Below are 26,698 nucleotides of genomic sequence, written 5' to 3'. Positions count from 1 at the left end.
CTTGGCCTTTGATCTTTTTACCGTTCCAATGAAGAAGTTAAACAGGACTTCTCAGTAATGGGCAGCAGGGAAAAGGGTTGTCTTTGCCAAGAGTCTTTTCACATTACCTTTGCAAAATACAGATGCAGGCTCCCTCTAGTGGCACCTTTGTTTCAATGAGACAATGCAGAGAAACTTATGCAAACTTTATTCTTTTAATTAGCATATGAATGCAACACGGAAACAATTTTGGGGGCGCAATTACGAAGGCCAAGAGTTCCAGGAACCCGTAAAGACGCTGTGGCCACTGGGTGAGGCCCAGAGCAACAACTGTACAGGCCACCTTCCTGGCGGGAAGCACTTACAGCCTCCCTCGCGTGTGCGCGTAAGGAGCGGCTCTCCAGTACCGCAAAGTCTTCGCTTCGCTCCCCAGAGGAGGACTCGCAGCTCCCGCCCCGCCGCCCCGGGCTGCACTGGCCCTGCCACAACATGGCGCCCCGGCGCGCACAGCGCAGCGCCAGGAGCAGGAGAGGGCAGCGGACGTGACGTATGCGCGAGACACCCGCCCCGCCGGCGGCCGGCTCCGGAGACCCAGCTCCACTTCCGGTGCGCGGCAAGGCAAGTCGCCGGGCGCGACCGCTCTGTTAGAAAGTCTCTACTGCCGCGGCGGACTTGGCCTGCGTTGCGGGTGAGCGGGGTCCCCGGGCTGCTCCGGGGAGCGGGGGGAGGGGGAGGGCTCCGCCGTGGGGGTCGGCCGCGCTCTGGCAGTGGCGCCGCGGCTCTGCGCGCCGGCCCCCGGCAGCGCCGCGGCCCTGGGGGGCGCCTGCCGCCCTGACTGCACCGGTATTGGCCCGGGGGGAGGTGGTGGGCGTGAGGCGCCGCCAACGGTCGCGCGCCGGGCCGGGCCGGGCCGGGCCGCCCGGGCCTTTGCCTTGTCCCGCCGTCGTCTCTGCCTGTGCCGCTCTTGTAAACGACTATACTGTTGATTTTGCCTCGTAGGAAATCGGCTCCGTGTAGAAACAGGGGCTGTGTTGTGCTTTTCTTCTTCCTTGGAGTGCCTCTAGGTACCTATGTTAAACTTAATGCTTTTTTCTTTTTCTTTTTCTTTTTTTAAAGTTTTCTAAGCTGCCCCGGGACAGTCATGACTAGATGGGCTCGTAAAAGTGCTGCTCACAGCGAAAAAGCGCTGAATGCAACACCTTGGGAAGAAATGGTGAATGGATCCTCTAGGGATACAGCAAAGGGTAAAGAGAAGAACAACTCCAATCCTCTTTCTTTAAAGAAAGAGCAAGAGAAGAAGAAAAAGAAGAATAAAAGGAAAAAAGACTATCTGAATGAAGATGTTAATGGATTTATGGAATACTTAAAACAGGCTTCACAGGCTGCGCATAAGGGGGAGGTGGTAGAAGCAGACAGCACTGAGGTGAGGGAAGAAGTAGCACTAGCCTTGAAGAAGGACAGGCGTCGGGAGGGAAGAAGACTGAAGAGGCAAGAAGCAAAGAAAAATGCCATGGTGAGTTTTCTTTTGGGCTACGTGTAGTTTTCTATCCATAGCTTCTTAAAAACTAGGAAATAAAGCTCATTGTGAAAAATGCACTTTCCATATTGTCTGTTGAAAGCATTGGGAGATTATGTAAGGAGATGAAGTCCCTTATCTGCTAGAAGCAGACCATGTACTACTTAATGTTTTGAGTTAATAAAGTGAATTTAAGTATCTCAGCTTTAAAACAAATAGTGAATTTCAACTTAAGCTTTAATGTAAAGGATGGCTCTTCTGGCTGCTCTCTTCTGGCTGCACTTGAAGCGATGCCCAAACCCTTCTTGTTGCCTAGGTGGATCTAATTCAGGGTATCTCCGTATATAATTCATCTGCACAATATTCCTGTGTACCTTTGTACCTACTTTCTTGCTGTTCTGAGGCTTCTTTCTGCAGTATCCTCTGCTTGAGAATTGGAATGAGTTTTTTAGCTAACTGACACTGTGTAAAAGCAGCTACCTGTATAACTTGCTGTACATGAACAATAGTGAAGAGAGTCTACAAATTTATCTGAGCTATGGAAGTTTTTGCTTATAAATAAGTTATAGGACTGGTGCAACATTGCTTGTATTTGCTTTTAGCACTTAATTGCAGTAGTACTTAAAGGACTTTGGGAACTGTGCTGTAATTGGAGTCAAGTAACACCATTCAGCTAGGGAACTCAGTTATAGATGAGTGGATGCCCAATATGAAATTTCTATCTGTGCTGGAAAGGAAAGGAAAAAAATACCTGTAATAGTGTGGTTTAGTGACTTAGACCACCAGCAGCTGTTTTGTGACGTGCTGCACTGTCTCTTTTGTCTAACTACTTAATGTACTTTCTCCATGAGAGAAAATCCCTGGGATATTTCTGCCTTCTAAAAAGCCCGAAGGCCTTAATATACTAGGAGTTTCTTATCTGTGAGGGCCATCCATGAAATCTTACTATTTAAAGTTGCTTTTCACATTAAAATTACTTCACTTCTCAACACTAGAGATATGTGTCTGCTAATGCCCTCAAGGTCTCAGCCAAAAAGGAATAATGGTCTAGTGAAAACCTGCCCGATGTAAGTGCTGTTTAGATATTAGGAGTAAGTTAATTCTTTAGTAATGCCATATATGAAGTGTTGTGTTCTGTTTTGTGAACTGATTGTGAAAATGTATTTAACTTAATTTTTATTTTCAAAGGTGTGTTTCCACTGTAGAGAACCTGGCCATGGGATTGCTGATTGCCCAGCTGTACTTGAAAGTCAAGATATGGGTACAGGAATCTGTTACCGATGTGGATCCACAGAACATGAAATCACCAAATGCAAAGCAAAAATAGATCCAGCTGTTGGTAAGATTCAGAAATTTTTATTTCCCAAAATGTTTTGTCTGGGTTTTCTGACTACTGAAATACAGGCTTTGTTTTTTAGTAAGTTAACTGTTCTGGAGATGTAAGTTGACATGTTTCAAGGAATACATGACTATAACAATGACTATTACAGTGTATGGCAAGTTAGTATAATTATAGCATATTCTCGGGGGGAAGTTGTGACTTTACAAAGTTTTTAATACACATCATAAACTGTATGGGATTTTACAGGGGCATTTCCATATGCAAAATGTTTTATCTGTGGTGAGATGGGGCATCTGTCAAGGTCGTGTCCAGATAATCCCAAAGGATTATATGCTGAAGGTGAGTGTAACAATTTATTGCAACAGAAACACTTATTTTACACTTATCTAATGAAGAATAAAGGAACAGGTCCATGTACAGTACTGGAAGTGAAAGAGGGATCCTACTAAAAAGAATTTCCCAGTATCTTTTACTGTAGATAAAAGTAGATGGCAGTTCTGGGTAATCCAATATTAATCTTCATTACCTAAAAATTTCTATTTGAATTGTAAGCTTAAACAAGCAGCTCACATTCAAAGTATGTGAACTTACTTGTCCTTGCAATTTCAAGAAGGGCACAAAGTGTGGCTAACTAGATTTTACATGTTACAGTGGGGAAGGGCAGTACAAACTTGGGGTCTTACAAACTGAAAAAGGTGATTTTATAACACCATTAAATTGGAAGAATAATCAATTTAGAGACGTTGCACTTCTTTAAAGGTTTGGATCATGAGTAGAATTCATATTTCAGTACCTCTGTTTGGATTACCTACATATCAGTAGCTTCTATTAATTTCAAGTTATTTTGAATGATTGTATTTCAGCAGAATTCAGCTGCTTTTCTCAAAAAGAGAGCTTCAAACAAATGTGAAGTATTCAGTACATGGTGATTGAAACTTGTAGTATTTGGTGCTTTACAGAGCACTGTGGTTAGTAAAGGCTCTGTCTGAGACAAAGACACTGGTACAGAGGAAGCTCTATGTGCAGGCTCCTAAAGCTGGCTGCTTATCTGCCCCAATGTCATATTATTGTACCTAGGAATATAGACCTATCTAAAGGGACAATTATTTATCTTGATTTCTGCTAATCTTGGTATGTGGTATGTGTACAGAATTTATTGCTACAAAAAAGTAAAGCAAGACTTTACAACATACAAATAGGAGTAAAACAAATTTCCCCCGGATAAATTAAAACGTTCTCTTTTCAAAGGTGGCTGCTGCAAACTTTGTGGCTCTGTGGAGCATTTCAGGAAAGACTGTCCAGAAAATCAGAACTCAGGTGAGATGCAAGGGAATGATGCACAATGGGGTTTGAATGCTCAGCTGAGTAATTTGCATTTACTATTCTGTCTGACTTTGGTCAGGAAAAAAGAGGTCTGAGAAGTGTGCTTTAAAATAGCAAAGATAACTTTCCTTTGGGAATGCATACATATAGTAAGGTGGTGGAGGGTAAATAAGTTGCTATGCAAAACTTGAACTTCACATTAAAAAAAAGCTAGCCTGTGTGTTTCTGAAGATAGTATGAGCTAGTGTGCATTTGTTAGCCAGTATTTTTACTGCTGTTCACAACTTATAAAACTGGTTGCTTCTTTTGATGATGATTTATTTGGAAAGTGATGGAACTGAGAATAATACCAGTTGCAATGTGGTAGTGGCGGCTGGGAAAAGCTTCATGTGGTAGGCAAGTATTGCTCAAGACAGAGGTGAGGGAAGAGGAGACTAGAGATTTGTCCTACCCTAATGCATCTAGGACAGGGTGATGGAAAGAGTAATGTATTTAATGTAGTTGTCAATAGAGAAAGGAAGAAACTTTTTTGCAGTAACCAAAATAATCAATCAATTAGTCCTATGTCAGGCTGATAGGAAAGATCCACCAGCTAAGGGTAAGCTGCTTGTTTACATGTTCTTCTGTTACCTGTGTGTGTGGAAAAATACTTCATAAATTTGCCTGGCTGATTAAGCTCAGTTCTCTGAATAAAACATACGGTTTTACATGAGCCCTAGCTTCAAGTAATGCCTATTATAGAAGGTGATTTGTTCAAAAAAGCTGCTTCCATTGTTCACTGATTATTCTGGATGAAATATGTACTTTTTTTTTCCTCCCACTTACGTCTCAGTTTGCACTGAATTCAGCAGCACTTGTTACACGTGATAACACTTCTTTGTAAAGCGTCGATTTGTAAAAGGGTGATGTGGTTTGCAGATCACTATTATGGACTAAGGACTTTTTTTTTTCTTCCCTGTATGTCATTGCTTTCAGAGAGGAGAAATCTGTACTTGCATCCACATAAATACTTACTCTATATAGCTTTAATATAAAAAATTTAAAACTGCTAAGGATGGCAAACCACAGAACAAGAATTTGAAGAATGATGCTGGTACTGAAGTGATGAAACAGTTGTTTTTGGGTTTGTTTTGTTTTTTTCCCCTTACTTCCTTTGTATAGCTTAGAACTTTTGGATTAATAATATGCCATAAACCTCTATAGAATTTATATATGCATCTGTCACCTAACTAAATATTTCTTATGCTTTAGCCATTGTATGTATCTTATCCTATATCTAGGATATCTCAATTGTTGTGTTACAGAGCATTTGCAACATTCTAGATGTATACTGGTTTCCTTGTTTAGAACAAGTGAGATTGAGTCTTAACTGGTGTGACAAGAGTTTCTGATACGAAAAGGCAACAGCTGCTCTTTAAAATTTTCCCGGATCTCCTTGGCCATGGTAGATTGTTGGGCAGTGCCCACTTAAATGACTGCTGAGACTTGAAAGCCCTATCAGGGAATCTGCGAATTTTTTAGGAACCAAAGTCAAACAGTAAGATTTGAAATATTTCAAACTACCCAGGAGTAAATCAGAATGTGCCCAATTTGGAGTGACTGCAGCAGTACCACTCTGTAAATGGATTACAAGGAGGCTTGGGTGAAGTGGAGCCCATTCCAGAGTAAACACAGAAGCCAGACATTACTAATGAAAACACTGTTTATATTGACTTTTGCAGGAGGAGGGCAGAGGAAAGAACAGAAGAGGGAATCTGACATTCTGAATAGCTGTTTTGACCTACGTGTGCACTACTGTTGTGGTTTTTGAGTGCTTTTATGCCTCTTGAATACCAGCTTGCCTGGTCTTAATTGTTACTCAGTTTCTTTGGAGCGCTTTATTTTCCATCTGTTTATGCCATTTCTTCATGGGTAACCTGATGAACTTGTTAGTAGGGGTATTCTGGTTTCTTTAGACATTAGGTTAAGAATTTAAGCTTTTTGGTTTTGTATACTGCATCGTGATGATGGCCTTTAGTCTTGATTTCCGCTGTGTGTGGTCTTAGCAAGTGTTTCTGTAAAGTTTTCTGTTTGAAGACTTAAGGGATTTTTAGTGGTGTCCGTTAGAGTGGGTGTGTGCTTCCATGTTCAGAACCTGTGGGTGACCTTGCTGGATTTCTGCAGGCCATGTTTATGGCAAACCACCATTGTGTGATTAATACTTTTTTAAAGTTGAAAGCTGTACAGATGTGGTAGGAAAAAGAAAATATTTGTAGGAAACAGTATTGCTCAAAGTTGGACCAGCTAATATCACTGGAAAGGAGTCTTCAGTTGATAATTCTGTTTAGCTAAATGAAGACCAGATTTGGTATGTGAGGAGGCAGGGAAGCAACCCTTACGTAGCTTGCTCCCTCACATGGGAGGGTGCAATTGTTGTACTTGCTTAGTCCTACCTCTGCACTGTAAAAGATGTGACAGGCCTATGAGCCAGAGGTTAGCAGTCAAGGCTTTTCTGAATTACTGGTGTGCCTGTGTATAACAGTTAATAGAAACTAGCAAATGCCAATCTGTAAAGGCAAGTCCTTTGTGTAGGCGAGGTAAGAAAATGCAAGTCATTCTTCTATCTGGGAACAGAGGTCTAAATTATATGTTAAGTGGAACTGGAATCTTTTTTTTTTTTTTCCCCTCCCTTTTTGGAAAGGTCTACATCCATAATGAAGACTGACAGCTGCAGTTTAACTTCCCAGGGGACATCTTTCTTACATCTTATTGATGTTTCAAAACTAATAGTGATAGTTAAAAATAATTGCTAAGATACCATTGGTAAGAATTGTAATACTCTTTGAAATCAGTTTGCATTGTGCAAAGCACTTTTAAGTAGACTAGGTGAAGATAACTGGTAGCCAGCAAAGATGTTTGGGCACTAAAGTTTATCATTTCTTGGGTTAGCTTGGGAATTACTTGGGTTGCTTTAATCTACAGATGTTAATCCACATAAACAATGATTTATCCATTTTATATTCTTGGTATGATTTGATTTGTTGCCCTCAAAATTAAATTGCGATTCAGAAAAGAAACACAGCCTGGTTGATAACCACCGCATAGGTGGTGATTTTATTAGGAGAGGTGTGTTAACTGGTCTGATTAGTATTTAAACAGCAAAAGGATGGTGTTGATTGATATGGAAGGGTGTAAGTGGAGATGTGTAAATTTTGCTCTGTTGTGCCTCTTCAAGCTTAGTTTCTTCATCTATATAATTCAGAGGAATTATATTATTTGTTCTTCCTTTATATTCAGAGATGCTTGAAATACTCTGAAATCTTCACAGTCTGAGTTATTAGGAGTTATGTAAGAGTTTCTTTTACATACTCTTTGCATGTCTCTTTGGAGAGTCAAACAGGGAAAAAACACATAGTAGTGATTTCTGAACCTTGAAAAGCTGGGGAAGATAGTGAGTTTGCAAAACACAAATTAAAAAAAAAAAAGTCTTCTAAGGAGAGTTAGCTTCAGAGCTAGAGCTAAACAGGTACATCTCTGGTGAACTACTGTCAGGCCCTAATAGGTCAGACCTCCCTCAAACTAGGAAGTTTTATATGACAGTAGTCCTTAGCCTTTCCATAACTCTGTGTCTTTTATTCTACAGATCATGTTACCGTTGGGCGATGGGCCAGTGGAATGAGTGCAGATTATGAAGAAATTATAGAAACACCAAAGCTGCAAAAAACAAAAGTGAAAGAACATAAAATTGTTAATTTTTGAAGATCTCTTGGGCACCAAACTGCAGTAACTTTGCATTGCTTCACTTCAGAGTAGTGACCGCTCAGGGTGGATTGCTGGATCCAGTAAATTGACCAGACTGCTGCTGCTAAATTTTCTTCTGTGTCTCTAATTTTTCCACTTTGATTCCAAAACTCACTCAGCTTACTGAAAAGCTGGGAGCAACAGATACGCAGCAAGCAGGTATTTTGTTTTTGTATATTTATGCAGAAATACAGCTTTCCCTCTGAATTGTGCTCCTTCTCACTACTGGCCCTCCAAACAGGGAAATCAGATGCTTCTTAAAACAGGGATCTGCTTACAGTAAACAAACAGGATATGTGCAGCTTATCACAGGGGTTTATGACGGTGGATTTAGGTGGACAGTAGTGTTGCTTTAGAGTACTGCTTGCATATTGGAGATGAAGGCAATCATGCTGATTTTCTTAAAAGTCTTTTTACATTTCTGTGAAAGGGATCTTGGATATTTCCTAGACACTGCTGTTGGGTTCTAGGTTGTTTTTTTTTTTTCTTTTCCCTTCTGCTTTTAGAAAGGATTTCTTGCTCTTGACCTGTAAGCTTGAGCAGTTTGGTATCAAAGTTATCAGATAAAGCTGATATACAGGCTGTCATACAGACTGTATGACTTTTGCTTTTGTCGAGAGAGCTTGGGGGTAAAATTCCTGCCCTTCATGATATGTCAGCTCAGTACATGAGCTGATTAATTGCAGTTATATACCTTGAGTCAGTTGAGTATTTGCTCACTAAGAGGAGCACAAGCATGCCCTTCCTCTGATAACCAGTGAAACACAGCTGAAAATAGTTGGAGAGCAAGTGAGCTGTTTGGTTGTTTCTCCTCCTTTCTTTAGGGAAAGAGCTCAAAAATCTTGTTCTTCAGTATTCCTATCCCTTTGTGGGGGGTTGGGAGTAAACTTTGCTTTGTACTACCCATACACATCTGCTTAATGGCAGATTTATTTATTTTTAAATGGAGACTGCAGACTGTATTTGAAAAACTAATTAAATATTACCAAAATAAGTCAAGCCAACTCAAAATGAAGTTCCTGCAATAGCTGTCCAAATACTGTAGTAATTGAGGCAATGTAGCCATGAGTGATAGTCTCTTATTTGTGTCTGATCATTTCAGAATGGATTTTCTTAAACAAAGGACACTGTTACTAGAGAAGTGCACCTATGCTAACCTCACTTGCTGCGTTTCAGCCTGAATGGCATCTTGGCACAACACTGACCAGCACTGGTAGGTGCTGTTTGTTTAGGATATCTGTACAGTGCTTCTCTGTGCTGTGTAGACATGTGCCACGTACCTGAGAAATCAAGCTTTTTAGTGTTGCATTGCTGATGTGGTTGCCATGGGACAAATATGGCACTTCTGTGCCCCCCAAAATCTTAAATGTGTGCCTTCTAAAAATTCACCTTGCCTGACCCAAAAACAAGCAACAGTACTTGATGGAAAGCACACAGTGATAAAGCTATTGCTTGAACAGAATTCATTTATCCTTTCAATGAAAGTGTTGTGTGTCCATAAGGTGGCCTTGCTGAGAACACGGAAGTAATACCAGATAGTAAACTGAGTTCAGGACTGGGTTTTGAGAGGCTTAGGAACAGGCACAGAAGCTACAGGTTTGGAATGCAAAGAACAAATACAGGAATTCAATTGTCTAATACTTTTTGTATTTGTACTTTTTAAAAATAAAATGCTGATAAATACAAAAATACAAAAAACCCTCTTAGTTTAGGTTTCCTGGCTCTGCTCTGGATACAGAGACACCGAAGTTGCCTAAGCTAGGATATGTATATTCTGTTTATAATAATTGGAGCACACATTTAAATGGAGGGGAGGGGACTGGATATGGATGAAATCAAGGATTAATTGCAGAGCTTTAATTCAACTGTTAGATTAAAGTTCAAAGTAATAGCACTTTTAATGTGAATGCATCTTTTGCAACAGCCCTGAATCCTAGCTTAAAAGATGTTTCCATTGATATTATATAAATACCTATATTCAAAAAAAAAAAATCTCCTCCTGTAAGAGGACCACTGTCTTTTCAGATTACTTCCTGTGTTTAAAAACTCCCTGATGTTGTAATGTGTTCTTTTACCTGGAGCTTTTCACGTGAAACCATGCACGTTGAATTGTGTAGTGGTACCAAACACTTCCCAGATACGGGGGCAGTGTGGTGTGCAAACTGTGGTTTCAGCGAGCAGCCTGCAACCTGGTGCAGGCCGATGGTTCTGAGTAATACATGGTTGCACTGCTGCAAGCTGAGGCAAAAATGTCCCTTTTACTGGTAAGTTACATGGTGTACTTCATGTATCTTGGAGGAGAAAAAGAAAATTCACTGTTTACCCTCCCACAGCTGATCACTGTGACTTCCAGTTGTCTAAAGGGACAGTGCCAAAAGTGGGCCCTCCCTTCAGCATGGGGTTGCAGTTCTCCTTGTAGTGCTCTTCTGGAGCTGGGTACGACAGCCGTCAGTTTCATACCTGTTGCTTTGCTCCATCTTGCATTCTACAACGCTTGTCAAGCTCCTGCAGCTAACTACTGTTCTGCTGCTGCCTTGCAAAAACCACATGATGTTCAGTATCAGAGGAACAGCTGTTTCAGGTAATCACAACACATGTGCTTGCATGGGCTGGGTAAGTCTAAGCCTCCTCCTTATTCCTGTTCTCTGCTTCAGTGATTGCTGAGGAAAAGGATGTACTGAAAAGGTTTGCACTGCACTCTGTATAACATCAGTGAAGAACTTTACAAGTTAACAGCCTCCACTTCAGTGTTAGAGAGAACTATTTGTTAAATGCACCCACTAATAAATATTCTCTTTAAGTGCCTGCACAAAGGTATGTGTCGCTACAAGAAGGCTATTTGAAAAGCTATTGTAAAAGGTGCTGCATATAAAGGTATGCTTGTACCTGCATGCAAATTCAAAAGTTAGACAAATAATTAGAATTCAAGGAAAACCTTGTGCTAGCAGAAGCCTCCTGAATTGCCTTATCTTAGACGTTGGCTAGCATTTGTTGTAGAGTCTATGTAGAAAAGCTACTTACCCATACATCTGTAGCTGCATTCACAAAAGAGGTCTAATGCCTACATGTCAGGGTCAGAGGGCTGAAGCTGCAGGCTGGAATTAGGCACCTGTGGTTTCCCAGTGATCTCAGTATTCTGCTGATGCATGTCTCCCAGCCTAGAGCTCTTCCTTTTCAGAAACAGAAAATGCCATCTGAGAGCAGCCAGATTTAGTTGGTAGTGGGAGGTCATGGGATGTTCAGCACAAAGAACACTATCCCGTCAGCCTTGCATTTCTCCCAGGCACCTCCCCTTACCACTGTATATAACAGCGTCAGTAACTGGTCTGATGATGATGATCAAGCAGCCCAGATTGAACAGGGTTAGTGTGCATTGGTCCTCTATCCCCAACACCAAAGGAGGGCACGCTATTATGGTGGAAGATTAGAAATACATAGGATGCAAGGACAGAAACCAGGCCACCTATCTCAAAAATGCTATATTTAAAAAAAATAAAAAACAAAACAAACACCATCACCTAGATAGCCCTTGTGGTAGCCCAAAACCTAACTTCAGTGTGTAAGTAACTCTAAAAGGCAGGTTATGAACAGATGTGCTGCACAGGAAGTCACTCAGCTGATGATAGGGAATGCTTGGCACAGGCTGAGGTTGGGCACTTCCTTGAAGCTTTGTGCATGTATTCAGAGCTGAACATTAGGTGTCTCTGTTCACTAAAACTTGGGACCATAGAGACCTACCTGTCCCTTGGGTGCACCTGTCTGCCACCATCTGCATGCAACAAGGGTTAAAGCACCCTGAGTGGGAGCAAGAGCCGAGTTCCTGGCCTGCTGCAGCAGCCCGGACCTGCAGCTGTTACAGGCCAGGACTGTTCCTATACTACCAGCCGAGCTGGCAGGAGGAGCTCAGCAGTGTTTCTGCTTTGGCAGGGCTGCAGTCCTCCCTGCCTACTTAGGTAGTGTTTTATGCATATGATGAAAACCACGCCATGCTCCACAGTTAGGACCTAGACCCAACATCTTCCCTTCAGAGCCAAACATCAGGGTCTGGCTTGCTTGCTTTTTGGCACGGGCAAATATAGCCTTGTGTTGTATGGTCTGCAGTGGCCAGTCTTCGCCAGGAGCCAGAGGAGACAGGCCCTGATTTCACTAATGCTTTGCTTCAATGCAATGCTGTACCAAAGCTAAATTAGTCTTGCTGAGAGGCCAGGTGACTCATCGTGCTAATACACCTAGATGGCTTCCAGGACACAGTTGGTGTCTTTTCTACTGCACTTGGTAAACAAGTCATGTGCAAAATTGAGGTATACTAGAACCTGTAAATCATTAGCAGAGCTCTGATTCAGTTCCAGGCTAAATTAAAGATCTATTTGTTTTAATGGGAACTGAATCAGACCCCTAGAGCTCTGGCTGTATTACTGAGGGGACCATAGTAAGATGACTGCCACAGTTCCTATGCTCCGATTCTTTCAATTCCCCCAGCCCCCTGCCCTGCAATTCGTGTTGTGATCTAACTACTGACAATCTTACCTGTTTTTTTTTAAATAGGGCACTTTTGAGCAAAAACAAAACAGCAGAAAACAAAATCGATGCACCACAGTAAAACCTCTGAAATCTTTTCAGCTGTGCGTGAATGTATCCAAAGTTACTACTATTCTATATTCACTCAATGCTAGCACAGCATTCTTGCACAGAACTTGCCAGCATTTACTTATTTATAGGAGAACTTTTATAGGAGGCCAACTCCCCTGACATCACTACAGGACAGTCTGGAACCAAGTCTGAAGCCCTTCCAGAGAGATTTGTTGTAGAAATTTTGATGGATTTGTAACCTGAGAAACAATGATTTATTGGAAGTCATAGATAAAATAACAAACATTACCAGGTAAGGAATAAAGTGCTATTACTATTCTTCATTTGTTTTTCTCTGTGTGTAAAGCATTAGTTTCATAACACAGACAGTGGTAAAACTGCTTCCACCTTGCCTAGTTATTTATACCTGTAGAGAATGACTCTGAGGTGAGACTAAGAACTTTCACTTTCTGTAGTCTAATATACTTACATAATGCCTGTGCAAGGTCCTGAGCAGCCTGGCCAGAGCACTGGTAAGTTGTGTAGCTGCACCAGTTCTTTGTTAACTTAAATCAGTAACTACCTCTCCGTCTAACCACTGACTGGATTTCATTATGTTCAATATGTTATAGTGGTGACATAGTCTCATGATATACAGACCTACTGGGCCAAAGTCTGCCTCTTGTTATACAAAATAAATTAGTGCAATTAAGAGCAGAATCTGTCTCTCATCTTTTTAAAATTAAAAATTTCAATTTAGAGCCTAAGGCCAAATCTTAAATCAACAGGAAGTGCAGGTGCTAGATATTCTGAAGCTCACACTGAAAATCAGCTCCATGACCCAAAGTAACTAGCCTGTAGAACAATGATTAGCACGTACACAGGAACTCAAACCAGTACTGCTTGATAATCTCAGAAACAAATTTCTGAAGAGGGCTCTAGACTTCAGTACTTGCTGCCTTCCAGCTCCAAGAACTTGATACAAGCCAAAGCAGTGTCTTCAATGGATTTTGATGAGCCAGTGAGATTTGCAGCTAAGTGAGGCAGAACACCTGATGTCACTTGATTGAAGTAACACACCTGTTAAAACAAAAATAAATAAAACTAAAAACCATACAGATGGCAACAGTTAGCCATTTTTTGCAGCATCTAGTATCAAAATATTTTTGGATGAGAATAAAAGACTATGAAACTGGAGGAAAGTAGCAGCAGAAAGGGCATGACTTTTTTTACAGTACTTTAGTGATCTTAGTGTCCTCACTACTGCCACGTCCTCAAGCATGTAGGTAATTGCATACAGCAGAGCAGCAAAAAACATCAAGTCTACATGTGCTTTACAAACAAAGATGTTGCCTGTAGAAAGAATCGCAGCCGCTGGGAGTTGCTGAGTATTTTCAGAAGTATATTTTCTTAAATGAAAAGGTTACAACTTACCATTGGAAAAGAACACAGAAGGGAGGAATGCTAATTTGTCCAGGGATGGGATTCTGCTTGCATAATTTTTGACACATAAAAGTTAAGCATTTAGTCTGAACTAATCCCTTGGGCTTTCTCTGTAGTCAGTGAAGAGACACAGGCACCACCAGAGACCAGTTTAACGCACACCTTTTAGAAGCATTATTTAGGATTGAATGAACTACTCTGTGGAGGTGCCTGACTCTCTCCAGTATCTAGTTCAGTCATCATCTCTAACTTGCAGATGGCCAAAGTTGGGCAAGATAAATTCCACCTTGTGGGACACAGAATGTCTTAATAACCACACTGAAGTCTGGGGAAACTGACTCATTTCTTCCACTGTATTACTGTTTTCTGCACCCGGGTGTCAGCTCAAATGAGAGAGTATGCATGGGTAGTACCACGGGAAAGGAGACACTGCTGAGACCTGCCGAGCTACTCACCGTACAGGAGCTGCTGCTGTCACTATAGATCTGGAATCCAGCGCAAAGGATTTCACTTCTGCAGTACTCTGAAGAAGGTGGCATAGATGTCAGGGTAACCGACTTCACAGCTACTATGTAGGGTTCACTGCAGGGCAAGCGCAAGAATCAAACACCTCTTCAACAAGATGTCAAAAAAAAATACACTTGAAGGACTAGAACTACAGAATGTGCAATTTCTTTTCTTTGAAATACATGAATAGCTATACTAAAGATGTCATTTTCATATGAAGGCAAACAAACTCCTGTATGTTTAAAGACATAACTACTCTCATAAAGCTTTTATCACTGACTGCAATCAGGGAAAACCCTGTGGAAAGCCAGAGAACGATCACCCTCGTACAGCAGCTTCCCTAATGCTGCTGAGCAGGCATGGCCCTGGCTGACATAATGGGCTGGAGTCAAGCTGTAAGCTATGATATTAGTACCCCAAAGGGACATGGAGTAGTGCACAGAATTAAAAAGGGCCAGAGGAAGGTGTTAGTGAAGATAAAGTACATGGGAAGGCAAAGGGAGACAGCAGATTTTGTGTTCTGCGCTTGTTTAGCTGCACCATCCCCTTTATTTATCTGCTCTCCATGAACCAGGTCTACAGACTTGGGGCCTAGGAGCAACCCTTACTAAGAAGCCTTAGTGGATGGTCTCAGCAAAGGTAGACACAATCCAGTTCTCAGAGGTGGGAAAAAAGCAAGCCCAGTGCAGAATACTACCTAAGACCAGTGTTCTGTTAATAGGCTGAAGTCTGAAAACGCGAAGAGTAAGAGAAAAGAAAGGAAGAAAAGAGAGTAAAAGCACAAGGTAGACCAAATGGTCCTATTTATCCCTATTTCATTATGCAAGAACAAACTGATATCTAAAGAAAAAGTAAAAATCAATATATGTTAAACTGATCAAGGAACTTTTTAAACCAAATTCAGTGGTGAAATTTACTGACACAATAAATATATCACACTGAGGTTTCAAGAAAGGCCAAGCATTCCCTTGAATAAGAAAACATCCAGAATTACATTAAATGGGATTAAAAAGTAATTAAACTCCCAATCACGTGCACACTGACAGTCTCTCCCTGTCTAGGACATGTATTTTTTTCAAAATTGCCAGTTTGAAGACACACTGGCCTATTTTTATCCTGATGATAGACCAATCCTGAAGAGTCACTATCAAAGAAGCAATACTGGACTATGATACAAATATGTAATGCTCTTAATTCACTTCATCACATATTCACATCACAAAGCAAATCTGTTTTTGTAGATTCAGGCATCAACATCATGTAACATAAAATCACTTCCTAATCCAACTTCCAAGGAATAAAATAACATCTTTGCCACCCAAGAACAAGCCACAGGCCCAAGATAAAGGTCAACACTAATCAAAACCATGGCTCCAAAGTGCTTACAGTTAAGCTTGAAACTGCATACTCACCTGGGCTTACAGGGTTGCCTGCGAGACACAAGAACCACAAAGTCTTTGGGTTTATGGCCACTCACGGATGGAGATGTAACGTAATAAATTCTCTCATCTTCATGCACAGCTTGTAGGACCTCACAAGTTCTGCAAATGTATTTGACACGCTCATGCAGTACCTGACACGTGCAATGGCTTCTCTTACAAAAACAGTACGAAATTCCATCCTAACATTAAGCCCACAGCTTTTCTTTATGTTGAAGCGGTGAGCAAGAGAGTGGAACAGAGTGAAAGACTGAGCTTTTCTGCAATGCTTCATCTGACACCACCTCTCCGTCCCACAAAACTTTTAAAAAGGGCTGCAAGGTGTTGGAGCCAACTACTAATAGCATGTCCTTTGCCTACTGTCCGTTCCTGTTTGGAATGACATTAGCCTGCCTACAATACTTGCCAAATGTCCAAATTTGTCTATATCTGACATAGGAAAGACAGCTAGAAAATGTTTGTTCAAATGGTGGAAATATTGTTTTCTTCATCTTAAGCATCTTCGCTAAATTTTATTCAAAGTTGTATTCTGCTCTGTTCAGGAAGGGCCAAGTGGGCAGCACATGCTCTTTTGCTCTGTTGGAGGCAGTGGCTGCTGCCTCTTAGTTTTCACTACAAAAAGCATAACTCAGAATTTCCTTTTACGCTGGCCATAATTGATTTAATTTCAGCTTCTAGTGTCTCAGCAACAAGCATTGCTAAGTTGAAATGCTATTTTGACCAGTTAACTGGGCTTCATGTTAGTCATAAGAAAGCTAGATATGGAAAGGCAATGTAACATTTCTTCAGACTCCTTTTTTTATAAGCCTTAAACTCAGCAGAGCCTGTACATTTTCAGATTACCTTAAGCTTTCATTTACTCTCACCCTCTTTCAGGATGCAGTGATTAACTGACAAAGATTCTCCTTAAAGAGACTATTTACCTGGGCAAATTTGTATCACCTCAATCAAATTTATATCAACTCTCTCTAGTCATTAATCTACACCATATAAAGCAAATTAAAAGCTATCTTTAACAGCAATTCTAAAATCCATTCCAACTCAAGTACACTTTATAAGATGTTAATTTTCTTAAAAAGTGAATATCGAAGATCCCCATTTCTTGATTTCTCACTTTGGGATGCTGATGCTCAGCTCTATCACACAAAGGACACAAACAGGAAGGAGTCCAAGCTCTGCCTTATTTTTTACACAGAGCATTGACAATATATCTAGCACAAGTTATATATAACCTACTCAAGTTAACCCTTTTAATGTATGTATGTTTAGGCAAGAAATTTTTTTCATTTAATACAGGGTATTAAAATGGTTGCAGTTCTCTCTTTTGACAGTCCAGGGCAACCTTATTTTTAAAGCAGGTTTAGGAGAGATTAGATTTTATTGTTAAGGGAAAAACCCATCCACACTTTGACTAATGAATCTTTAATGTCAACTTCTTACAGCAATTTCTTCTTAATTAGGTAGAAAAGTGTCAACATCTCAAAAACATTTGTATCAGAAAGGTTAGTTGTCAGTGGATTCAAACAGTCTTAAAGAAAAGGTAAGTTCTTCTTACAAGTAATGTTTGTCCCATTGTTGGCAGTGTGTGAAGTCAGACAGAAGGGAGAAAGCTAGATCTGATGGTATCTTCACTTGCATTTCTACTTTGAGTGACAAGACATCACCCTCCTCATGAGTCCATATTTTTATCTGAAATAAATGAACAGCATATTAAAAACAAAGAATGATGACTATAAATATTTTAGCATTTATAAGTGTTACACATTTATGGCTTAGGCAGATTTTCTCAAGAGTACATGCAAAACTACATCTGACAGATGAAATTCAGATGAGTATTCAAGATTAGTTTTACATTAAAATACAGCACAATGGAAAATCAAATACACCAGTAATATTGTGAGATCACATGGTTTTAATTGCACATGGTGAGGTTAGCTGAGCTCCACTCAGTTCATGAGTGGAGACAAACAAGTCTGAAAGGCCAGTATGACCTCTTTCTCATTCCACGCGCATATGCTCTGTAAATACCTTTCATACTGCAGATGTCTCAGAAAGATTTGAGAGTTATTTCAGTGTATTTTTCTTCTGTCTGGAAAGCCAAGACCATGTAGAAGGCATCACTTTCATAAACAATAGCAGATCCATTTAGGAATTAAGTAAATGCCTCTTCTCAGCCCTGCTATAGAAAGTCTTATGAAGGCCTCAGTCCACTGACTCTAAAAAGTAAGAGGAAAATCTGACCACCTCTTGCATTGCTTTTTGTAAGTCTGGCAGCAGTGACTGGTGACAAGAGATTAGACTTTAAACCTAGGTAGGTGCTTGTCCAGAATCCTACCCTTTTATAACCTGACCCTCAAGCAGGTGAAGTTACAGAAATACAGGAATGCAAGGGAAGGTAAAAGTACAACTTTTAGAAAGGAAAGGAGGAAATTTTTCTAAGGTGGGCTTATCTGAAATGATGGTTACTTGAAAGTTTGCAGAAATTTAGGATTTCCGAGCAGAATCCACTGCATGTGGCAGTGGTGAGTGGGAAGGAGCTGGAGTGAGGCCACACAGGATGAGACGAATGTCCCTGCAGTGTCTGTGAGGCAGTACAGACTCAAGCACAACAAAACCAAACCAACCAACTGCCGTCCCTACCACCAGGATTTTGGAACATACCCAGTAGTGCTGGGCACTGCAGGCTTTGGGAGCTTAACTAGAGACTTCCAAAGGAGACCAGATTTTTTGTTTTTTTAAAAGTACTAGCAAAGGTTTAAGAGGGATGATTTTAGATGACTTGTGGATTACCTCTCTGAACTACTCCCCCAAGCTATACAGTCCAGTAGCTTGTGTTTAAAAGATACAAAGATGTTGGAATAGGCACATAATAGAATTTCATTCTTTTAACTCCCTTTGTCCTTGCAAATCAGTCACACATTGGCCTATGCTCTCTCTCCCTAAAACGGGTGAACATTTCTCTTTCCAAAATATCTCCCCCCTCCCCCCATCTTTATTGTTTAATAAATTTAATAAAAGTCTTTATTGTTAATGGTGCTCTGTTTCACAATGGGCTGAAAAGTTGTTTCAAAAATACATTTCTACCTCTATTGTCAGAGATTTCAATAAACTTACACTGCTGAACTGTCCCATGCTTGCAAAATCTTGTCCTGATTATTTGGGCTATACTTCTAGCCTTTGGTCTCAACCCCACAACAGAGAACTCAAAAGAGAGAACCTGTACATAACACAGTACACACAATTCTGGCAAGAAAAGGGCTTGACATGTTTCATAAATCTTGTATAATGAAGAAAGATGGGCAGAAGAGAGCACTTAGAATTAATGGACTCAAATTTTAGTCTGATGTGCTAATTTGCTTCTCACATCCTAAAAAGATTTAACCAATTTTCATTTCCAAGTGATACGAGATTCATGAGCATCATCATCTTGTTGCTCTTTTTTGCTTTATCAAAAATTAATCATCTTTTGGTTTACTGAGCACGTATGCAACAACGTAGATTTTGAATGTATATATATTTTCATGTTTTAGAACAAGAAAAAAAAATATTCATATTCCAGCATACATCTTGCTGAAGTGAAGATTTTGGGAAAACAAACCAGTTAAGCTCTCCAGAAACCAGACACAGGATGCATAGATCAATATTCCAAACAATCACACAGAAGTGTTCTTTTAAGAGTCTAGCAGGCTCAGAAATCACAAAATGAAGTAGGAAATGCAGCTGTTACAACATCTACTATGTGAACACAGGCAAAGGTAGGTGATTTATTACATAGGCCTGCAAGTCTCATAGCTCTAATTCAAAGAGCTCATAGTGCCACTTTCTACCTTCAAAACAGCTCAATCAGCTTGGGGTCATTCTGATTCCAGAGAAAAGGGCACAAATCCTCTGCATATGGAGAAGCACATGCTGCTTTGTAAACTCTACATACTAGAATATTTCATCCCAAAATAATGCTCAGTCTAATGTCTTTGACAATCTCCTTTCCCACAGGATGGCTGCCTTCAGGCAGCACACTGACAAGTGCTGCTTTGTTCTTTCATCCTCTCCCCAATAAACCATTTCATGGATACTGAAAAGTTTTGTTTCAGTGGAGATGCTGCTATACATTCGTATCAGAGAAGGCAAAGTAGTTGTTCTGTGCCTTCACCACTGAATACCCTAAATATAAGGATCAAGACCTTGTACATGACCCAGTCTGCAGTGAGACAACAGCTGTGCAGAGAAGAGAGGACAGGTATGAGGTGTGGTGGCCTGGAAGGCCAAGGAAACTGCCAGGGAAACATGATGTAATGTAGTAGATAAGTTTCCTAAGGGACATTTCTTTGTGCCCTTGCTTACTATACTTCAGTAGGGGTGACAAAAATGAGTGTGAACCAGTGAAAAGTGAGACAGATCAACGTTTACCAAGGCGGTAAGTTCCATTAAGTGGAGCTGTCCGAGAGCATTCCTTGGGGCTGCATCTATACCAGCATTTAGTGACCCAAACACGTGTAAATTTGGCTGGAGGTGCTGGACAGGTAAAGCCACAGGAGACATACTGCTCCTTTCTGTCCATAAACAGAAACTCCACTCTGTCCAAGACTGGTTTCACTCTCATTTTCTTTGCCAAAGAGCAAGTTTCATCTATCTAGTGAGTTAACTGGGTGATAATCACACAGTCTCATATGGCAAGGGACAGGTGTACCCTCTGCCTGCTGCTGACATCTGCACTGCGGATCACTGCGTGCATCCTTCCAGGAAGAAAAGTAGTACACTACCCTGGATTCCTGCCATTTCTTTAAGAAATAGCTAACAACTGACAATGTCAGATTGTGCAGAAAGGTCCAGCAGATTAGGAATGGATGGCTACTCTCCACCTGCTAACAGCATCAGCGTGATTTGTATCCTACGTCCTGCCTGAATGGAGATTTGCTGGATTTAAGATACCCATTTAAATTAGATAAACTAGTGCAGCTGGGAACACCCGCTCAAGATCTTCTAGCAGATAAGAACTGAGTGGCTTAGAGCCAGGCCTTATATGAATACTGTTTTAAGATATTCAGAAGCGGGGGGAAAGTATCAAACTCCACTAATGCAAGAAGGTAGCTGGTGGCTTGCTGAGAGAGAGAAAACACATGATGCTGTCTAGAAAGCCTTTGAGAACATGAATGTTTTTCTTGAATGAGGTGATTTCTTCACAACATTTGGTGCTGGTTCCATTAGAGGCTTCAAGCACTAAAGATTGAGAAAGAAATTTGGATTGGGGCAGTTCCAGTGGAAGTAGAAAAGAAGTTTGACATGGACAATGATAAAGCCTTGGCAGAAGCTTGAAGATAACATTCAATGTTGCTGACTGTTCCTGACTGTTTAAGCTTTCTTTTCCCACCATGAGGGCTCTCTGTCATTTATTTGGAACAGGATGACAGGAAGCAAGACAATCTGGAAGGACAAGGCACAGGAAAGAGCTAGGAAAGGGCCCACTGGCTGATACTATACTTGTTAATGTACAGACTACCCAGCTCCTTGTCCATCTAGATTCTTGTATCCAGCAGAAAACAGCATCAATGAGAATAGGGGTTGAGCTGAAGACTGACAGTCAAGAAAGAAAGAAGGCAGGCACAAGTGTTCACTGAAAGCAATTAAGCAGTGGAACAACCTCCTCATGGAACCGACAGATGTGCCATCATCAGAATTCCTTATGAATTCAGGTCTTTTCTGTTTATGTGCTCTAACTTAAGTAGTTTATTGACTAGATGCAAGACTCAGTAGGCGAAGTTTTGTAGCCTCAGATATGCAGATCAGACTAAAAGATCTTAAGTCTCTTCCAGTTCCCCTAAAGTCTCTGAATCTCTGTTATCTTAATCTGCCAACCACTAAATAAATTTCAGAACCCAAAGCTTAACAGATTTCTCTTTAAAGTTTGGAAAACATGCACTGTAACTAGGTTAAAATTGATTTTTCTCAACTGTTAAAATTTTCTTGCTACTGTTTTTCGTAACAGCATCTGCATATCTTAAAACTGCTTCATGTATGATTTCTCAGGGATTTTGAGCTTGTAACATTGGTCCATGAACAAAGAGGTGTTTTGCTTGCAGGCTTTTGGAAAGGGAAAATATGCATACAAAAAAAAAAAAAAAAAAGAGTCAAGTGGTCTTCTGAGAAGATAGAGGCTGAAAAAGATAGCATATGAATGGCTTGTATCCACTTAAAACTATCACAAGATAACGTGTACTGCTGATAAAGACAGTACATTGCAGACTGCCACACACATTTTGTTTATCACAGTGACATGAGACGCCCAACAGATCTCACTGCCTAGGCAGAGATGTCTAAGTTTGGAGTTTCAATGGAATCAATCTGGCAAAAAGTCAGAAGCACTTCAATTTTGCCAAAGCTTCCACAGAAATGAGGCACGGTTTTGCCTGTTTGCGTTTTACACCGTCCTGTGTAGTTGCTCAACAAGCCCAGCTGAAGAGTTGCTGGGATCCCCGGCCTCCTGGGGTGCTACCTTCTACCAGCCACTCAGAACTGTCTCTGAGGGTCTCCATGACTTCCAGTCTGCATAACGCTTTACAGCCTTTCAGGGAAATTCTAGGAGTTTTGCTTTTCAGTCCTAGCCACAATAAACCAAACATTACCAAGACAATTAATTTATTTACAGATGTAAAATGTTGCTTTTCTCCACCCACCTCTTATGGTGAAACATAACTAAAGTGGCAATGCAGCTATTCCATAATTCTGCACTTACATCATCCAGTGTACTGGTTATTTCCCATCCAGGTTTTGCTGCCAGGTGCGTCAGCGTGGCTATATTGCTGTAACTCAAATACACCTGAAATGTAAGAAATATTGCTGAAACAAAGGGGTAAAGGTACATTTTACTAAACATTCCAGAAATGAGATGCTCTTTTTCTATCATTACCGTTGAATCCCAAATAAATGTGTATTTTCCCATAAGTATTTTCCTTCCAGAAAACACAGTCCAGTAGTTTCTGAATTAAATACTTCCAATAGCTAGATTATGTGCTCACATGGCTGATGGCAAAACAACCCTAATTAAACAACAGCAACGAAATTCTAATTTGGGCTTCTCTGATTATAAAGCAGAGCAGAAAAACTGTGACCAACAGAGAGCTAATACAGGTAACCTCTGAGGCCACTAAACTAATGGTTTTGTCCATTTTCCTTGTAAGTAATTAAAATCGACTAGAAAATTAACCTCTCCATTGCTATCAAGCTGTGGTCTACCTTGACAGTTGCTTTACACAGAAGGCTCAGAGCACAGAGAGTGCAAATATGCCTAGTGTTTTATGCTTGACTACCATGGATGGAGTTCCAGTTTAAATGCTGTACAAAAAGAATGTATAGCTTAAGAAGTCTTAAAAGACATATTTCCATTTAATATTAAATAAATTTGAGTAATCCATTTTTAACATTGTGTTCATATTTATATTTATTTTGTGGCAGAAAAGAAATTCTGTGTTCACAGGATTAAAACTCTAATGGTGATGCCACCATTAATAGCAAATCACTTCCTGCATTATAAAACTCCAACTATTATTTACTTACCTTTAGAAATAATAGAAAAAGATCCAGTAAAATTTCTGGGAACCACTGAGAGCTTAGCTACAATGAAGCTTTAACCACAAAAATTCTGCACTGAAACAACATTTAGGGTGTGCATAAACCCACCTAAGTTCAGGTTCATCGCTATTTATGTTATGACATGGGCACACTATGGCCTACCATATCCAAGCTAGAAACATGTACTACCTGATGCAGTGCATCTAGGAATTAACGTATGTTTTCACCTTTGCTTTCCACTGAAACAAAGTTTATGCTATTTCACTGATCACGTCTGTTGGTATGGCCATGTCTATTGCCCACGCACTTTTAACATTTCAAATTCAATTTTGAAATGGAGATTGAAATATCAGAGACAATAAAATCCCTACAAGTTTTGTGAAAATTAGTGGCTGGGAAAAGGAGGAAGACCCAAATCAGCTTCTTTACAGCAAAATTCATCTGTTAAGACATTCTGGTTAGCAGCACCTGACTGGCGAATTGGCACACACACAACTCCAAACTAGTCAGTCCATACACTTCACCTAGCTCAGTGACAAAGCAACAAAGGACACACAAGAGGGATGGGCACTGGTATTAATGCCACAGGGAAAGGAAAAGACAGGACACCAGGACATAAATCTGCAGGAAACCTGTCGTCTTTAGCTCTGCTGCTTATGGGACGCCTTGTTAAAATTATTTGCAGATTCTATCTTAGAGTTATTTTTTATGCTCTGTATGAAACTCAAACTGATATTGAAGTACCTAGTCTGTTGTTTTCTCTCAGAAAAAAAAATATCTAATTACACATTTATCCAGTCTTCCATTATTACCATAATACTTGAGTACAGCATGTCCAGTATGGAAACTGCCAAGGTCTGTACAACGGTTGTACACATCCAAAAAGTGTACAAATACACCATTTTATGCAGGTAGACAATAGGACATGACCTAAAGATTACCTGGTTGCTTCTCTCCCAGGGATCAGAAGGTTTGTCTTCCTTAGCAGAAAGGATGTATTTTCTAAAACAAAGTTCAAAAGAAAATAGTAGCATGAATTGGCTCTCGCACTTTCTTCAATATGTGCTAGTAACAATCACTTCTATAGGCTTAAGTGTCTTCTAAATACTTTAGAAATATTTAATCAATCTTCAGTTGCAAGACGGTTATGCAATACATCCTTTCTCTTCCCAAGAACAATGGGGAATGAAAATATGCTAAAGAGCTAACTATTTACTTTTATGAGAGGAATAGCCCCTAATGATTTCAATGCAACTCAGGCAAAAAGATTTGGAAAATTAAGCAGTGTAACAGGTATGTTTGAGCAGATTTTGACCACTTAGCAGATTATTGCTTTTCCATAGAATATATTAAAAATTAAAGAGTCTTCAAAATCAAGTTCTCCTTGTAACCCAGCCATACCTGGCTAGTCGAATTCTCCTTCGTGCAATAGCTCCACGATACCGCCTCATGCCATCCTTTGCAAAAAGTAAACGAGACAGTGATAAACCTGAATAAATTAGGGCACATTCCATTTTGACAATTTTGTGCAACTAAACAACAACTAAAAATTATTTCTTATAGGTGGACAAATCCCAGAGATGTATTAAAAATAAACTGTACACTCTACATTGGACTTTCCCCAGTTTAACCTGAGTTAGTGATTTACTTTTCACTTGACAACATCCCCTTAAGTTGGCAAAACCAATCCAATAAAAAAGTATCCTCACAGCAGCATACTCCTACCACTTTAGACCTAGTCCAGGGAGAGCTGGGCAGTGCAGCGCTGCACAGAATATTCTGTTCTTTTCAAATGTGCCACCTACCAGATAAACTATTAAGCCAATTCACCATTTTCAAGAGTTCAAAGTATGAGGGAAGTCTGGACTGTTTTAGTTGTTTTAGTGCTCATTGATCTGGGGCAAAGAGCAATATGGCCACTGACAATTAGAAGCAAGCATGATGCAAATGGCTGTGATCTGCTCTTTAAGGTGGCAAGTCTTTCCCATCCTTTATTATTACTCTATCCAGAGTAGAATTTTTTTTGAAGCATACAAGTGACCTAAGAGCACGAACTGCACCAGAAGTCAAGCGGACTCATTACCATGAAGGACATACCACTTTGGAAGAAGCTTCTTTTATTTGCTTTTAAGAGCTGACACAGCTTGTCCTGAAATTAGCAGGATCTCTAGATTAGTGCATTTCAACCTTCTTTAAACCAAGGACCACCTACTATTTTTGGAAGACAGCTCTTGACCATTTTGCAGAGCACTGCCATACCAGCACTGACTTTCAGCCAAATGACAAATGAAAGTTTAGATTACTTTGAGCTCATACTACCCTTATTTTTCATAGATTTGTTTGCTTGACTGTCCAGGAACAGGTGTACATGTTTTTATCCTTGCACTTAATTTGTGGATGTCCTAAGCAGCTTTTCAAGGGATGCACTGTTTTTCTGGTGGAAGCTAAGCTACTGTGTTTTTTTTTTTTTAAACCGTTGAAAAGAGGAAGAGTTAATGCTTCCTCTCCCAACAATTTTTAGTGGGCACTCGTGAACCTTACTGCCTTACTTGGTACATATGGCACCTTGATTTATTTGTCCAATTGCTATCCAACAAAACATAAGTTCACTGCTGTTAAATAATCGTTTAATTCCTGTCTATGCAGGCTCTCAAAAAATCACGTAATTGGACCAATAAGTTAATGACAGGTGACAAAACAGCAAACAATTCAACAACAGTATTTGCACGGCTCTGAGCGCTTACTGAACCATTTGCAGGGAAACACTTGCTGAAATCTCCATGTCAAAGGAACTGGACAGCCCACCCAGGTCATAGGAGCTGATTCCCACTGACTTCTTTACCAATTCTATTTCTTGTCTTCATTAAGAGTTTCTAAAAGTAACTTTATCCATTTAACACTTAAAAGCCTCAGTCAGTTTCTTGCTGTCTTGGCATCTTCTACAGTCAGTGGAAATTGTACAAGACCTGTACAGACAGGTGCTTCCAAAGGGCAGATTCATCCTCCCTCTCCAACAGCTACAAACTGTCCTCCACTAGACTTCTCAGATTCAGGTGGATGAAGCCTGACAAATTTCTCAAAGGCAAACATTTCATTTAGATGCTTCCTCAGTCCTCTAAATGAGGCGCTTTTCCCCAAGAAGAGGAATTTCAGTGCACTGCCTTGTTTAGTCCTTGCTTTTCCTGGAAGGCTGTCAGTAGCTGGCTGAGTGACATGCAGTGTGCTGGGCTGGAC

The 26,698-nt window shown here is 40.3% G+C and overlaps 2 protein-coding genes across 3 annotated transcripts in view; one reads left to right on the top strand and one right to left on the bottom strand.

Annotated features, from left to right (window-relative positions):
* The first annotated feature begins 534 nt into the window (after positions 1-534).
* Positions 535-8,944, top strand: LOC112983659 (zinc finger CCHC domain-containing protein 9). Of its 2 annotated transcripts, none has more exons than XM_026100915.2 (6): positions 535-667; positions 1,096-1,492; positions 2,684-2,834; positions 3,084-3,176; positions 4,086-4,154; positions 7,783-8,944. In XM_026100915.2, the coding sequence occupies exons 2-6, from the start codon at positions 1,121-1,123 to the stop codon at positions 7,896-7,898; spliced, it is 801 nt and encodes a 266-aa protein (XP_025956700.1). In that variant the 5' UTR covers positions 535-667; positions 1,096-1,120; the 3' UTR covers positions 7,899-8,944. The 2 variants fall into 2 exon arrangements, with proteins under 2 accessions (XP_025956700.1, XP_025956701.1); XM_026100916.2 differs by lacking the exon at positions 535-667 and adding an exon at positions 703-822.
* Positions 8,945-13,091: 4,147 nt separating this feature from the next.
* The window catches only part of LOC112983658 (acetyl-coenzyme A thioesterase), a 31,545-nt gene continuing 17,938 nt past the window's right edge, over positions 13,092-26,698 (bottom strand). The window contains exons 9-15 of the mRNA XM_064500883.1: positions 24,866-24,921; positions 24,406-24,466; positions 22,629-22,712; positions 17,454-17,587; positions 15,872-16,000; positions 14,408-14,534; positions 13,092-13,589 (exon numbers count right to left, since the gene is read on the bottom strand). Of these exons, the coding sequence (XP_064356953.1) occupies positions 13,455-13,589; positions 14,408-14,534; positions 15,872-16,000; positions 17,454-17,587; positions 22,629-22,712; positions 24,406-24,466; positions 24,866-24,921 (726 nt within the window). The 3' untranslated portion in view covers positions 13,092-13,454. The remainder of the gene's footprint in view (positions 13,590-14,407; positions 14,535-15,871; positions 16,001-17,453; positions 17,588-22,628; positions 22,713-24,405; positions 24,467-24,865; positions 24,922-26,698) is intronic.

This window comes from Dromaius novaehollandiae, chromosome W (genome assembly GCF_036370855.1).
Source record: "Dromaius novaehollandiae isolate bDroNov1 chromosome W, bDroNov1.hap1, whole genome shotgun sequence".
NCBI classification, from domain to species: Eukaryota; Metazoa; Chordata; class Aves; order Casuariiformes; family Dromaiidae; genus Dromaius; species Dromaius novaehollandiae.
The sequence above is the reverse complement of the archived record's forward strand: the minus strand, read 5'-3'. Positions and strand labels throughout refer to the sequence as shown.

Bases quoted from the DNA above. Each gene is read 5' to 3' on its own strand.
- LOC112983659 (XM_026100915.2), top strand. From the start codon at position 1,121: ATGACTAGATGGGCTCGTAAAAGTGCTGCTCACAGCGAAAAAGCGCTG. The intron at 2,835-3,083 runs GTAAGATTCAGA...GGGATTTTACAG, and splicing joins AAAAATAGATCCAGCTGTTG to GGGCATTTCCATATGCAAAA. The intron at 3,177-4,085 runs GTGAGTGTAACA...CTCTTTTCAAAG, and splicing joins CAAAGGATTATATGCTGAAG to GTGGCTGCTGCAAACTTTGT.